Source organism: Sus scrofa, chromosome 7, assembly GCF_000003025.6.
Source record: "Sus scrofa isolate TJ Tabasco breed Duroc chromosome 7, Sscrofa11.1, whole genome shotgun sequence".
Lineage (NCBI taxonomy): Eukaryota > Metazoa > Chordata > Mammalia > Artiodactyla > Suidae > Sus > Sus scrofa.
Genome location: NC_010449.5, coordinates 120,250,806 through 120,266,555, shown reverse-complemented (window position 1 = coordinate 120,266,555; position 15,750 = coordinate 120,250,806). Strand labels below are relative to the sequence as shown.

The window sequence follows — 15,750 nt, the reverse complement described above, 5'->3', positions numbered from 1 at the left end:
AGTGGGCTCCTAGTTGCGTGGAGGACAGACACGTTAAACACAGCTAAATAAATCATGTTTACGCTTGGCGTTCTTGGTAGTGAAAAATCTGTTGGCTGTTTTTACTTCCTTATTTCTCAGCATTTGCTTCCTACCTGTTTTTGAGCACATGCCCAGAAATAGTAGTTTTGTCAAACGAGGGGATAATGCCAGCCAGCCTTTCTCGCTGCCAAGGAAGCTGCTGGATTTTGCAAAACAGAGTGACGTTTTTTTAAGTGACACTAATGTTTTTTTTTTTTTTTTTTCCTTTCCCCCAAAGAAATTAGGAGGGAGAGTACGGGTATTAAAATGCACTTAGGGAAGAAGGGAAAAAAACCCACCCAGTCACCCCCACAGCGTGGGGACCTGCTGCGAGCAGGAGCGGGTTTAGAACCGGGTCTCACTTCTGTTTGCACTTGGCGGCTTCAAGGGCAGGAGGCAGCCGGCTGAGAAGAGGCTGTCTCGGCCCGAGAGCTGAGTCAGGGTCCCTTCTTTTCAGCCCCAGGACTTAATTTTCTCTGCCGTTTTGGATGATGTGGGGCAAAGTTGTTTTGTTTTGTTTTCTTTTCTCGGATTGGTTTATGTGTCTGTTTAGTTTCCGAGGCCTCCTGAGCAGTGCCTGCTGCAAACCTCCTCTGTGATGCTTGATTCTGGTCCAGGTTCGGGGGTTTGGAGCCTGTTGGGATCCTAGCTCCGCTTGTCATTGTTTTATCTGTACGAACAGCCAGGGAGGCCTCGCTGCCTCTGGCTTTTTGTGCAGGACGTTGTCTGGGGGCTATCTGAAAAGTCATTTTCATAATGTGATGTTGTTTGCTGAGCAGAGAATTACAGCTGAATAGAGACCGCAGATTTAAAAAAAAAAATTCTTTTTTTTTTTTTTTTTTAACAGTTTCACAAGCAAAACAATGGCACAGAAACGTGGGGCACTCCTGCCAGGGGGCGAGGCTGGTCTTATCAGGGAATCTTTGCAGTGAATACAGTTTGAGGTCCTGCACATCAGCTCCGTTTCAAAGACAGCCCAGGGAAAAAAAAATTACACAAAATCAAAGTCAGCGTGCTCTGATTTCCCCCCCTATTTCTAATGGGAATACTCTGCAATAGAAATGATATTTCCGTGGAGGACCGCACAACCGGTTTCTTTAATTACATTAAATAGCGGTATAAACCTCAGCTGAACGTAAACCCCTGTTCCAGCGGCACCGGGAACGCGGCTCGATTGAATTGTAAGGAGCAGTGTTAATGTGCTAACCGTCTTTATTAAATTAATCCCGCCAAGTGTTAATTTTTACAAATTTTGTTGGGCACACACTGTACGTCACTGTTGGTGTGGCAGGAGAGGAAAATGATTTCACGTCGAAAAATCAGTAAGAAGGTGGCTGTCGGATTTGCTCCCTTAGAAGAAAATTTGTGATTTTCGCCATCAAATGCTACCTTGTGCTGAAAGGAAGGCTCACAATATGTATATTAAATGCCATCTACGTACCGAAAACTCAGTTCAAGGAACTACTTTGTTGAAAGTAATTACAGGCCTGCTCCATGTTTTAGGCAGTGACATTTCAGACTTGGCTGAGAAACATAAAGAGACCATAGAAAGATTTTGTTCTTAGGTGATGCAAAGCATTGAACCTTGGTTTTCTCTGTGTCCATTAGCAAAAGGTAAAAAGAGAGGAAAAGGAAAGACTCAATCAGCCACACAATCTGGAGGAGAGCTGGGTTGGGTCTTTTTTTTGTTTTTTTTATTACAACAGTGGAAATCAATTGTATGTAATTCTAATAAATGCAACTAACCTTCCCCCCCAAAGCATTTAAACTATAGTTTTGGTTTTTTTTTTTAAATACAATTATTTGGTTTTTTTCTTTTTCTTTCCCTTCCTCCCTCCTTTTCTTCCTTTATTTTTTTAAACAGTTGACTCATGGAGTTAAATTTCTAGTCCCTCTAAAAGGGTGGACCCTGCTGGCCCTCGTGGTTACCCGTTTTCTTATTGCCCAGGTAGGATTTTCTGGGCTCACCTGAATGAAGGCGGGTGACGCCACCATCCCTCAAACCCAGGACTCCATCGGCCCCTGGAATGGCGTCCCTTGTCCCGCCTGCCCCCAGCTGGAGTCATCACAGTCACCTTGCTGGGCGCTCAGGTTCTTTTCATGGGCTGTGCTGCCTGGTTTTCCTTCTTAATTCCCTGGGAGTCTCCCGGTTCCGACTTTCCCCTTGTTATTCCCTTGTGCACCCTGCACGCGGCAAGGTCCATGCTGGCGTTTGTGCGACCTGTAGACCGTGCCCTCTTCTAAGCTACCCCGGTGTAAACAAGTGTCTGGATTCAGTGTTCCCCGGGCATCTCTTAGAGGCCAGGCACAGCGGATGCTGATGAGAAACAAAACATGGCGCTAATTGAAACCTCACTGTAGGTACCAAATCTGGAGAATCACCTCCGGGCTGCCCTTGTCATGCGACGCGAGACTTCTGTCTTGACGGTGGATCCCCCCTCTTCCCTCCAGCTTGAAACGAGGAGGGGCATGTCCAAGGCATGCCTGGCCTCTAAGGTCCATCTGGGGAAGGGTCCCGGGATCCTGACCCCATTCCCGAAAGATTTCCTCCTGCTTGAAATCCAAATGGTCTAACCAGCTTCTGACTTCCATTGATGGACTGAGCTTTTCGTCCAGGGGGGCTTCATGAAACACGGGTAATATTCTGTGTGTGGCTCTTCTCTTTTTCCAAGAGAACATTACTGGAGGATCTTGGATAAGTTGTGCTTTAGGGCAGAAACTGCTACAGGTTGAAGCTGCTACCCAGCTTCCACGCGGAGGGCAGGCCCAAAGCAGGGGCAAAGGGGAAATTCCTCTGCGAGGTGTGGGTTGGCTGTTTTTGCTGGTGAGATTCAGAGAATCTGTCAACTCCAGTTTGTCCTTGCCTCTCTACATCACAGTGGGATGCATGCAGACATTTTAACATGTCCACGTTGCTGATCTATGCACGCGTGCATGTGTGCGTGCATGTATGTATAATCTCTGTATAATAGATGAGCGTGCATACATTGTTCTAGCCAGTGAAACACACGGTTTCACCTTCTGCTGTCCCCAGACCTGCCCATGCCAGGATCGGAGGGACCCCCAGTTGGCCGACCCTTCCTGCTGAGGTCACGGCAGAGGACTCATACCTCTTTATCCAGGTGTCCCAGAGCCACAGTGCATAGGCCTCAAGTTCCGGCTGGAGGACAAATGATTGTGTTTGCTGGCACTCCAGCAGTTCAGAGAGCTCCAGGGATTTCCCCAAATGACAGCAAAAGGAGCGTCTGCACGCTTTCTCCTGCAGGTGCCACCCGGCTTGGCGTGGTCAGCCCTGAGCGTGGGGTCAGCCACCTCCGTCTTACCCCCATAGGTGACAGAATGTGCTTCCGCCACGCCCTGCCTCCCCAGCAGCGCCTGACTTTTCCTCCGCTCCCTCCCGGGGCCTTTGGGAAGGTTTTGGAATTTGTGACGTAACTTCACGGATCCTTGGCTCAGGGCACAGGAAAGGGGATCTGTTGCCCCGGAGTAGTTCAGCTGCTTGCATCTTGAGGAAATTGGGGTTGGCAGCCATGGAAACAGGTGCTTTTGGAGCTGGCCAGGGGGTGCGCCTCTGTGCCTGCTTCTAATTGCAGGACGTGGCTGCTGGGGAGGGTGTTCCCTTTCCGGGCCCTGCTGGAAGGAGGGAGACGGGTTTTGGTGGTGGTGTTTTTTGGGGGGGTGGGCACAGTTGTTCCTGGCCTGGCCTCTCCCTTCTCTGGGATGCATCAAACTTCCAGCACACCGGGGAGCAAAAATAGTTTGAGGGGTGATTCACCCTGCCAGGACTGCGTGAGGCAGCAGGCGCGCAGGCGCGTAGGGGAAGGCGGCCTGGTGGGTGCCAGGTGGCCTTCTTGGGAACAAGGGTGCTGGAAGATGGCCCTGGTCTTCACACAGGGCTCTGGGTGGTCCCTGGGTGGTCCCTGGGGGAGTGGCAGCAGACCCAGCCTTAAACCCAGAGATGTCATTTCGGGCCCGCCCCTGCCTCCCTGCTGCCCTGCCCCCCTGCCCCCCTCTAAGGCCAGACAGGACCGGGCTGCCATGAGGGAAGCCACGCAGCCCCTTCCCCTGCGCTGGGACCCCCACCCTCCCAGCCATGTGAGAGGGCTGCTGTTTGCAGTGTGAGGGCCGATCTCTCTTTTCATGTCTCCTGTGGAATGACCCCGAAGGATGCTTTAAACACAGCTGGGCAAACCCTGGGAGACCTGATTTCTCCTTTTCCTTGCTTCTCCTCTCACGGACCCTTGTGATGCACCCCCAAGCCCAAACCCACTGCAGCAGGGGACCCCCCCCCCCCCGATGGGTGCTCAGACTAAATGAGAATCCAAGGGTGCAGAGTGTGACCTGGGAAGTCCCAGGTCCCCATAGAGAATTTCTGGGTCCTTCCAAAGCTCTGGTGCAGGGACTGAGCCATGCCCGACACCCACTCACCCTCAGGGCCTGCCTTGGGGACCAGACGACCTGGGCCTGCAGGTTCTCATGGCAACTGGCTTACTGTATTCACTTAAAGCCTGGGATACCTTTTCTCTCTGCTTCGTCCCTCTCTCGCTCTCTCTCTCCCTCTTTATATACACATAAATATATACGTATGTGTGTATGTGTGTGTGTGTGTGTGTGTGTGTGTATAATAATGAACTGAAAAACAAGTTCTAGTCTTCGCTGGTTTCTTAGTTTGTAGTAATTAAAAACTAAGAAAAAGACACGCAATAATACCTGTAGAGGGAAGGAATTAATTTTTTGAGCGCTCCTCCCTCAAGACCCGCGTAGCCTGAAACCAACAAAGAAGACGCCGAAGAATCTTTCTTTTCCACTCCTGCTGTCTCAGCCGCTCCCCACTCCCTACCCACCCCCAGTCCCCCCAAAAGAGGGAGAGGGAGAAGGAGACAGATGAGGGGAAGGCGAGGGCTTGCTGGGTGAATACGCCCGGCCTGTCTCGTTTAAGGTAACACTCTGCTTCTTTCAAATAGGAAATTGCCAAAATGGATGTCCTCGGCTGCTAATTAGATGTATTTTAACTGCAGGATCGTTTTACCAGCTAATACTGTTATTATGCGCTTCAATGTGAAGCTGTGGTGGAGCTGTTAAAAGAGGAGCGTGTGGCCCCTGCACAACGCTCCTGGGGCCTGCGGGGTCTGTGGGGGTCCTTCCCTGGCATCGAAGAGGCCCAGGCCCGGCCCGTGTTGGAGCCCGAGGCCTCTCAGCATCTCAGGATGGACCATTTTGTCCCTGCGACTACCTTCCTAAGGTGTTCTGACCAGGGCCTGAGGGCAGAGGGCCCCTGAACGCTCTGGGCTGGGGACCCCCAGGGTCACGCCCCTCCCCGCTGGACCAGGCTGGAGGTCTCCCGCCTTTGGGCCCCTGGACCAGCCCCGAAGCAGCACCGTGCTGACCACGTGCCTCGGACATGCGGACCCAGGCCCAACCGCTGCCCCACACGGAGCCTCTGGCGCTGGGTTTGCAAATCTGAGCCCCTGTCCCCCCATCTTGTGTCTCTTGCAAACCGGAAAGACTCCCGATTTCCCGTCGGGGTGGGGGGGGGGCCAGGATCGGGGTAATGACTCTTAAATGTGAGCAGAGCATCTGACTTCCTGAGCTTCCTCCCCCCAGCCCACCTCCTCCCCTTTAATACATAGCATTTTTATCATCCTTAAGACAAAGTAGCTGGCAAAATATTTAAGCGATCCGAAAGAAATGTTTTTATTTGCCCGCGTGCGAATTGGGTTATCTGCCTATCTTGTTTATGAAATTTGGGGCTGCCTTTCCTGCAGTCTGTTCGCCTCTCAAATCTTTCCCAGCTCCCATTTCCATATTTCTGCGTGCATGTTCTTTGTTAATCACTTGGCAAGTGCTTATTTGAATATTAAAAATTTCTTTAATCATCAAAGGCAGGAGCACAGTCTCATGAATATTCATATTTTCCCCCTCCTCAGACTAGAGTCTAGTTCATTACCCTGCAGTAAAAGCCAAACAGCCATCAATCGTCCTCATTACAGGCTCTGGCGTTTTGATTGGCTGCCTGCTGCCCAGAGCTTTTTTATTTTTTATTTTTTCCTCTTCTCCTATGAGCTGTCTCATACCTGCCAACAACCCCCCCCACCGAAAAAAGTCAACAATGCAAGAATAAATTTCTCCCGTTGAAAAACAACTCTGCAAACTTGTCAAACAGTCCTCGTGGTTTGCTGCCACCAAAGCAGCCACCAGCACTACCTGCCCCCACCTGCAAAAAAAAAAAAAAGAAAAAAAGAAAAAAATGCACACACAAAACACCAACCCCCACCACACAAAAAAAAAAAACCAGGAAAAAAAAACGGGGGGGGGGAATTAAATAAATAAATAAAAAGGGAAGAAACTTGAGCCTCAGAGATGAATATTTGTCAAGAGAGTTGACGTAAGTCTCATTTGCATAATGACTTTGTACTTCTGCATTAATAAAATTTGCATATGAAGCCATGTTAATTACTCCTGATCATGCTTTTTGCATTCATGCATAGTAATTTTCTCCGACTTGTGAGAATTAATGTCTTGGCATGGGGGGAGGGGGCGCCGGGACTGTCAGGTCTCCTTGCCAGTGGCCCTCACTCACATGCGCTCGCTCCCTGTCTGTCTCTCTCCTTGATCTATGACTCATTTTTGCACTATCAGTAGGAGTTCTTGGCTTAAAAAATGTATCAATTGAAAGGCAGCAGTAGGGAGAAAAATATACATCTCCTGCACGCTGTATTCCAGAGCGCCTCTCGCCAGCTAGGAATCTGTATCCCCCCTCCCGTGTGGGTGGGGACGCGGAGGATGCAGCGCTGGGAAAGGCTCGCCTTCCCCTCGAAACCAGGCTGGGGCTTTTCCAGGGAGTTTTTTGTGTCTGCACGCCCGGGCGGTCGGGGTGGGCGTGTTGGCGGGGTAGTGCGCATGTGTGAGGAGGGAGGCAGGCGCCGCCGCAGGGCCCTTTCTAGAAGGGAGATGGGTCACAGACCCCCGCGGGGGAGGGAGGCTTGCAAAATGAGCCGGGGTGGAGCTTACGAAACGTGGTAGGGGTCTGAGTTTTGGACATTTTGTACCTCTTCGTGCCCCCGTGAGCTTTGTGGTCTTGGACCCCGAGCCTCTGTTTCCTTGTTTGTGGGAGGAGCGTCCTCGCACCTGCTGATAGGACGTCTGCTGGGCTTAAATGAGATGGTGTATTTATATATATATATATCTCGCGTCATTTATTTCTTTTTCCTTTAATGAAAGTGAACTTTCATGATAAGGAACGGAGCCAGCCGGGGTTTTATTTTTAAGCCACCTGGATCCTGGGTAAAGCTGAGATGGCGTCTCGGCGTCCCCCTGCCACATACCTCCCTGCACGTGTGTCTGTTTCAGTTCCAGGGGGGAGCCCGCCTTGACCGCAGAAGAAAGCGCTGCTTTAGAGGAGTGCCTTGCCTTGCAGGCCTGTGTAGAAGGCTTTCACCGCCCTGCTGTGGGGGGGGGGGGGGAAACTGGTCAGGAGGAGAGAAAGTTCCAGAATGGAAAATAAGAGAATACGAGTGACGGTTATTGAGTGTTTACTAGAAGCCTGGCTCTGGCCAGGCGTGTCCCGACCTTCCTATAAAGGCGAGGCTGAGAAGGTGACTCACCCTGGGTCACGTGGCCGAGAGATGGCAGAGGAGGCTGTGACCCAGGCCTCGAGGAGAGAGCGTGGCCTCTGTGCTCCCGGCTTCCTCCGCCTGTGTCAGGGCACAGTCGTGGCCCGGGGTCCCAGGTGCTCTGTCGTGTGCATCCTGGATTCCCTGGCTGTGCTTTTCCAGCTCCCGCGTGCTGGGAGGTGGCCTGGGACAGGTGCTGCGGCCAGAGACAGTCTCACAGTGAGCTTTCAAAACACAAGTTGATAGAAGATGCGTATGTTGTAAAATCCACCATTCGAAGGTGACATTTTACCGTTTGAAGGTGTGCGGTCGGTGGCCTTGTATATGTTCACGGTGTTGGACGGCCGTCGCCACTGCTGGTGCCAGATGTTTCCATCACCCCCAAAGAAGCCCTGTTCCCACCAGCCCTGACTCCCCCGTCCCTGGCAGCCATTCTTTCCGTGTCCGTGGACTTGCTTTTCTCGACGCTTCCTGGAATCCCAGGATAGGTGGCTCCTGGCATCACCTTTGTCTTTGCAGTTGCAGAGGAGCGTTTTTTGGACTTTGGCAGAGCTCTGGTTTAAGCTGCTCGGGATAGGATGGGGGACCTCTTCCCGAGAGAGAGGGTGCTCTGAGAGCCCCCCGAGGGCCCTCTGCGGGCAGCTTAAGCTTGGGAGTCCCTCACCCTTCTGCCCCCTCCCCTCCCTCCATCAGGCCAGCCCCTGGAGCAGGTGGGCTTCACTGAGGCCAGAATTTGACTGAAGCGTCTCCAGGGGGCGGCCCAGCCCCCATCCCTGCCTGAGGTGGGGGGCGACTTGACATTTCCAGACTCTGGCTTAACTGAGCCCCACCTTTCCAGGAGGAGAAGGCTGTGGCTGGACCTGCCCCTGCCCTTCCTCCCAGCCACCGACACGCAGGTTGTGTCCGTCCTGGCTTGGGACCGCAGTTATCTGGGCGCTCCAGCTGGGTTTCTCAGCCTTGGTGTTTGGGGGTGGCTGTGTCGTGGCCTCACTCAGAACCTTGGGGCCTGGAGTTGATTTTGGCCACTTCCGGAGGCCCGACCCAGTCCTAGGACCCTCAGGCTTCCTCCCTCCTCCCTTGCAACCCTTCCTCTCAGGATTAATGGGACATCTTGGTCACTCCACCCCAGCTGCAGCCCCCAAAAGAGACAGGGCATAGTCAGGCTTTGGAGACACACCTGGGTTCAAGTCCAGAGCTGCCAGAGCCTCCGTTCTCCCCTGAGGAATGGGGGTGGTCTTCCCTGCCCGGCAGGGCGTTTGTGATGAACTGCGCCCAGCGCCTTGTGGTTGGTGCTCACCTCCAGGCTGCTGTCACAGTTATGATGACCCGGAACCTTCCGTGGCCCGAAGGCTGGACTGATGTAGTAGACAAAGATGAACGCGCCGTGTGTCCAGTGCCGGTGGGGTTTGGGCGAGGACCGGCCGGCTGGGACGGGCTTCTGGGAGGAGGCTGGTGATGCTGGTATCAGGTGCTGAACTTTCTCGAGGGCCTGCGCTGAATCTGGGGCAGGACCCTCTCAGCGTCCGTGCCTGGGACTATACATGGGGTCTTGGCCACACCTGTCATGGGCTGTCATGGGCTCAGAAACGCCCCGGGCCCTGACTAGCCTGGTACAAGGTCTTCGCTGGCCCAGAGGGCCGAGGTGGTGGGGTGCTAGCTTTGGTCTCTTGGCAGGACACGTGCAGGTGTCCTCAGCTGCTCTAATGCCAGTCCTGGATCACACCTGTCTGGGAGAGACAGGGACACAGAGAAAGAGCCCTGTCTGGAACCAGGCAGCCAAGGTTTTGGCGGGGCTGCTGCTGCTGTCTGCAGTTTTCTGTGGTTATGTTGTCAGTTTCCTGGTCTGTGCAATGGGTCGGCGGAGCCCTGCCCCCAAGGGCGTGCTGGGAAGCTCATTCAAGATGAAGAGTGGCAGGCTGCTGGCTGTCAGTGGGCTTGTGGGGCCTCGTGGCTCTTCAGGACCCGGGGGCCCCTCATGGGGGCCACAGCGTGGGCAGATCCCCTCCCCTCCCCCCGCAGACCTGTGGGGGGCACTGAGCAGCATTGGGGGGGGTGTCCCTGGTAGAGCGGGCTGGGGGCCAAGGTGCCCGTCATCTTGGTGATGTTTTTCTTCTGTCTCTCTGATGCTTCCCCGCTCAATTATTTACCCAGGGAATTTGGGCTTCTTCACTTGTGGTTTTGGCAAGGGCTTCACACAAATGGTTTGCCCTGGTGGTCTCTTAGCCATTTAAGATAAACAGCCAAATCAAATGCAGGCCTTGCCGGGGAGCTCAGGCAGGCTGGGGGGCTGGGTGGAGACGGGCAGGCCCCTGGCCCTGCGTCGTGGAGGTCAGAGCTGGGAGGTGCGAGGAGGGATGCTGGGCAGTGCCAGGGCTTTGGGTGGGGGGGCAGTCAGAGCCTTCGGAAAGGCCTCGGTTGGGTGCTGCGTGTGGGTGTCCGTGTCGAGGAGGAGTGTGGGCTGAGAGAGACACCAGCTGGCGGTCCCCCGGGGCCGGAGGCTCAGCAGATCCTTGGCGCTGGGAGGTGGACTGGAGCTGTCCGAGGCCTGTACAGCCGGCCCATCCCCATGGCGCAGACTTCCTGGCTCTTCCGGAGGGGGTGGCTCAGATCTGGGGGAAGCAAATCCCCAAAGGGAGTGTGCTCCCGAAGCCCCCAACCTGGGGAGACCCTCCTGGGATCAGGGGGCCCCTCTTTGCCCCGGCCCCGTGCACTGGGCCTGCCTGGGATGGGAGTCTGATCTCGAGACAACCCAACCTGGCCGCTGTGAGCATAGGACCTCTCAGGCCCCGCCACTTCCCTGCCCCCACCCCTGCCTGAGTCCCCACTGCCCGCCGCCCCCCGCCCGGCACCCCGGGCCTCCCAGCCTGGAAGAATGGCCCGCAGCCCTCTGCCCCGGGCCCCGGTTCTGCACCCCCAACCCCTCGCCCCGTCCAGGGTCCGACTGACCAGCCTTTTCTATTGTTTTTTCTCCAGGGCCGTGCAGGCCTGCCCAGCCGCCAGCGATGGCCCCCATAGCTGCCTCCTCCTCCCACCCTCACACATCCGTGATCACTTCACCTCTGCGCGCCCTGGGCGCTCTGCCGTGCTGCAGCGCGCGCCCTGTCTCGGGTGACGGGACTCAGGGTGAGGGTCAGACGGAGGCTCCCTTTGGATGCCAGTGTCAGTTGTCAGGTAACCGACCACGACGGTGATGACGCGGTGGGGGGGCGGGCTCCCGGGGATGGGGGGTGTGCCCCGCTGGCGGCCTGTCCCAGGCGGGCTGGGGCCAGGTGGGGACCAGGGGAGATGTGCGACGACGTGCGCCCCACAAGGCCTTTTTGGGGAGGTGCTGGGGAAACGGTGAAGGATGTCAGCAGAACTGTTCACCCGGGCCCTGGTCCCCATCCGTCAAGCGGTCCCCACCCACGCCGCCCCCCGTCCTGAGAGTGTCCCCCCCGCAATGCTTTCCCCAGCCTCCCGATGTCCCCTCTCTGGGCTGTTTAGCCAAAGCTTAATTGGATAACGCTTAACATCTGAGGTTTTCTTCTGCCCTCGTCACTGCCACCCCCCTCCCGCGACCCAGCCACTACCCCCCACCTCCCAGACGCTGCTAGGAGAAGATTCCTTGGTAGTCTGTGTACGTTGCCGGAACCGTCCAAAACGCTGAGTTTCTCTTTGTGAGAATGTGTTGCCCATTAACTTTGAGAAAGAAAAAAACAGAGTCACTCGGAAGGAGTCTTCTAGTGTTGGCCCTGGGAGGGAGCGAAGCCTGGCAGGGTGTGTGGGGGCAGGGCTGAGCGCCGGGCTGGGGTCCGGGGGGCTGCCCGTTCCATAGATGGGCGGACCGGGCCAGTGCGGCAACATCCCCTGTTCTCTGTGGCATCCTTTCTCTCTTCCCCAAACAAAACCCAAACCACTCCTGTGGGCTGGGGTCCCTGGAATTTGTAGGCAGGGACCTGCCACCCCAGCTGCTCCTGCCCAGGATCTTGGCAGGGCCTGATGCAAAGAGCACTGAGGCCACAGGAGCCTGGATGCTGACACAGATGCAGGTGGTGGTAAGGGCCCCGGGGTCTGGTTTCCAGGCAGGAGCCAGGAAAAGAGAGGGTGGGGGGAGAGCAGGGGCAGGTTCTGTTTGTCCCCAGGCATGTTGCAGGCTTTCTCTCGATGCGGATGGTGAAGGGAAAATGATTTTTATTGGGTAGGCTTTACTTTTAATTGAAGCTGCCCCAAAGGATGGTTCCTGTTGGAACCACGGCTCTGCAGAGGGCAGCCCAGCTCAGGGTCAAGAGCTGCTCGGGCCTTCCTGCTTGGTTGGGTGGCCTGCAGCCTGCCTCACCCCTCCCCATGACAGATGGTGACTTCATAAGTCCTGGGCTTGTGTCTTGAATGCACAAAGCAAAGACTACATCGCCTGGGAAGGAGTCTGCATGGCTTGCGAAGAAGCCGGCTCTCTGCCTCAGGCTGCCCCGGTGCCCATGGTGAATGGGGCTCCCATCCCAGCTCTGGGCTATGATCCCTGCTTGCTGGGTGGCTGCCTTGCTCCCATGGCTTCCTTTAAATCAGGCTGCAGCCTTACTGCTGCTCGGGGGCCGCACTATCAAAGCCCAGCCCGGGTGTTTACAACTGGACGTGGTCAAGTTCTGTGGTGCAGAAACATGACCTCTCTGGCAGTGACCGCCTGGGGGCTTGGCTTATCCTGCTGGTGGCTCAGGCTCGGCTTGGAAGCTGTGGTGCAGGGCGGAGCTGTTAACATCCCCGTTTTACAGATGGGGAAGCAAAGCCAGGGGTGCGTGGCTGGGCCCAGGTCCCAGAACAGGGAAGTGTCTTTAGGATACTTCCTGGCAAGGCCACCCCTCTTTCCACTGAGCCAGCTGCCTCCCTCCATCCAGGGTTCCTTCTCGCCCTGTCTAGGGGCCGTGTATCGAGTGCCTGCCGTGTGCTGCATATGTCGTGAATGTTCTTGAATTTAAGCCTCACCATCACCTTAGCAGGTAGGCTTGCTATCCCCACTTTACAGATGAGAAAACGAGGCTCAGGGACATGAGGTGTCATGGTTCCTGTTCATTCGATCACTGACTCATTCATTCATTCTCGGGCACTTAGTTTGCAGGCACTGTGCCAACCACAGTGCAGCCCAGCACGGCAGGTCCCTGCCCTCCAGCAGCTTGCAGTCTGGCGGGCAGGGTGGCACGGTGGGAATGGGGACCTGTGGGGAGGGGAGGGAGGAGCAGAGGTGGGGTTTGATCCTGGGCTGCTCCTTCCGCACCTGCTTCATCTTTGGCTTGGCCCACCTGGCTTAGAGGCCTTCTTGGATTTTAGAACTTGATGTCATGAAGGCTCAGCGCCCCTGGGCAGCCCCCAGGCTGGCTGGCAGTGTCTGGGAGGGTAGGGAGGCACAGTTTCAGTTCCTGGGGTCCCTGGACCAGCTCCCAATGTCCTCAGGAGCCAGCTCTCAGCCTCCGACGCTCTGCCTGGATCCCCAGCATGCTTGGGTCTGCAGTAGTTAGGCTGGGCCTGGTGGCACCATCATATTTTCAGATCACCTTCAATACCTGGAAGTATCCTGTGCCAGCGGTTTTTGTCCCTTTGTGGCTTCGGCCCCTGGCACTGGGCTGTTGGCTTAAGTGTTTTTAGTACCTGTTTAATTTGTAGTTGGAATGGAGTCATTGCATTCCCGGTAACCTGGTCGGAGGAACCAGTCCTCGGCAAAGATGGAACAGGGCCGCCGGCCTCACTCGCTTTGTTTTGTCCCTTTTCGGATCAGGATGTGCTGAACCTGTCTCTTCAAATTAACATGGAAAACTTCGGTGTAACCGTGTCATGCCTTTGAATGCCCTTGTGGTTAGGTATCGAATGTGGGGGAGACAGCGCACAGGTGTGTGTGTCTGTGTACCTTGCCTGCTGGCGGCATGCCAAACAGCCCTGCCTCCCAGGACCCCACCCCCAGATCGCCTTCTGATGGTCACAGTGGGAAGAAGGGACTAGGGGTCCCCTTTGCTTTTTGACTCCGTGGAAATAGTAGGGGCCTTTGAGTCTGAGTGTTCCTGGAAACTGACATTTCTTCCCTGAGAAATTCCAGGTAGGAACTTCTCCAAGGTGTCTGGGGAGTCAGAAGGCTGGGGCTGTGGTCCTGGCCCTTACTCCACCTGGCCTATGACCTTGAATAAGTCGTTTTACCTCTCTGGGCCTCAGTTTCCCCTTCTGTAAATATATATATTAACGCATGTATATATTTATGGTATACATGTAACATTTAAAAACAAGGCTTTGGAGTTCCCGTCGTGGCGCAGCGGAAACGAACCTGACTGGTAACCATGAGGACGCAGGTACGATCCTTGGCCTCGCTCAGTAGGTTAAGCATCTGGTGTTGCCGTGGGCTGTGGTGTAGGTCACAGATTCGGCTTGGATCCCATGTTGCTGTGGCTGTGGTGTAGGCTGGCAGCTACAGCTGTGATTTGACCCCTAGCCTGGAAACCTCCATATGCCACAGGTGCAGCCCTAAAAAAAAAAAAAAAAAAAAAAAAAAAAAGCCCGTTGTGGCTCAGCGGGTCAAGAACCTGACATAGTCTTCATGAGGATGTGGGTTCGATCCCTGGCCTGGCTCCATGGGTGAAGAGTCTGATGTTGCCATGAGCTACGGTGTAGGTTGTAGATGTGGCTCAGATCTGGTGTTGCTGTGGCTGTGGCCTCAGCTGCAGCTCTGATTTGACCCCTAGTCCTGGAACCTCCATATGCTGAAGGTACGGCCGTAAAAAGAAACAAAATAATCAAAAAACCCTCCCCAAGCCTCGAGGCTCCTCATATTGATCTCTGAGACAGAACATTGATCAGTCGATGACTGAAATGCTGTGTCTGCCTGCGGGTGGGACTTGGCTAGGGTTCCCAGGGCAGGGGTGGGGTGTTCCGTTTGAGAACCGGGGGGCTGTGGATCCCCTGAACCCTTCCTTGTTCTGAGGTCTTCGCCATCGGGAGGCCGTCATCAGCGTATCAGACTGCGGAGTAAAGGCTGATGTGCCCTGGGTGACCTTGGACAGGTCATTTCCGCCCTCTTCCTCAGTTTCCCCACCTATAAAATGGGGGTAATTGAAGGATTGCTCTGAGGATTGAATGAGGTCATATGTGCCAGGTGCCGAGAACAATCCGTCTTGCCAAGCATGCCCTCCAGACATTCATGCCCCAGCAGGATGTCTCACCACCTCGTACCCCGACCTGCCGGGCACCATGTGGATGCCGACTTCAAGCTGGATCCCTGGTTCCCATCCTTAACGGCCGTTGGCCCCTTGACTGTCTCAGATCATGGTCAAGCTGGATCCCTAGTTTCCATTCTTAAAGGTATTTAGCCTCTTGGCTGGCTTCCTCCTTGGGAGGTTGGAACAGGAACCGAGAAACTTCATTGCATATTTAAGAGCCGCCAGTGGTCATCAGCCACAGTGATTAATACGCACGCTTGGTGAAGTTTAAGGTCTTGGGCAAGAACACACAGGATCCCGGCCCTGGGAAGCCAAGTGTTTGGATTTAATAGAAGGAGTCAGTTGCAGTCATTAGTATATGCTGAAATCACAGGGCAATCTTGTAAAGTTAAATTCAATTTACTTTTCTACTGAAATTGTACTTGCTGTGTTATTTAACTAGTCTGGGGTTTCTTGGCATGGGTTAAAGGGACAATAAAGATAAAAGAATACCTGTGCGTAAATAGTAGGTTTCACAGTAGAATCTGTCGTTTTCTCCTCCTTCAATTATATCCCAGTGTTCGTTTTGTGTTGGTTTTATCACCAGAACCTTCCAATGGGATCTGCTGTGTGTGGATCAGACCACCCTAGCTGTGGAAGCTTGATGCAATTAATACAGTCTGTCTGGAAAGTGGCCTTATTTCTGGAAGTTTTATGTTAATGATATGGTCTGTGCTTTGCACATTTCATACCAGAACAAGACGCACGCTGTAGTTTCACTTTGGACTGGGTTTGATTAACACCGGAGGATCCCTGGGCAGTCACAGGGCGATGTGGACTTATGTGGCCGTGCTCTCCAGGCCCCTGCTGGCCCTGCACCCCCATTCTGGGGCAGGGGGTGCAGAGGCGCCCTGGTGGGGCCTGGGGGC

At 54.5% G+C, this 15,750-nt stretch overlaps 1 protein-coding gene across 1 annotated transcript in view; it reads left to right on the top strand.

The window, feature by feature from the left end:
- Nucleotides 1-15,750, top strand: part of BCL11B (B-cell CLL/lymphoma 11B) — a 90,730-nt gene that overhangs the window by 29,182 nt on the left and 45,798 nt on the right. The window contains 1 exon segment of the mRNA NM_001297633.1: nucleotides 10,647-10,844. Coding sequence (NP_001284562.1) covers nucleotides 10,647-10,844 — 198 coding nt within the window.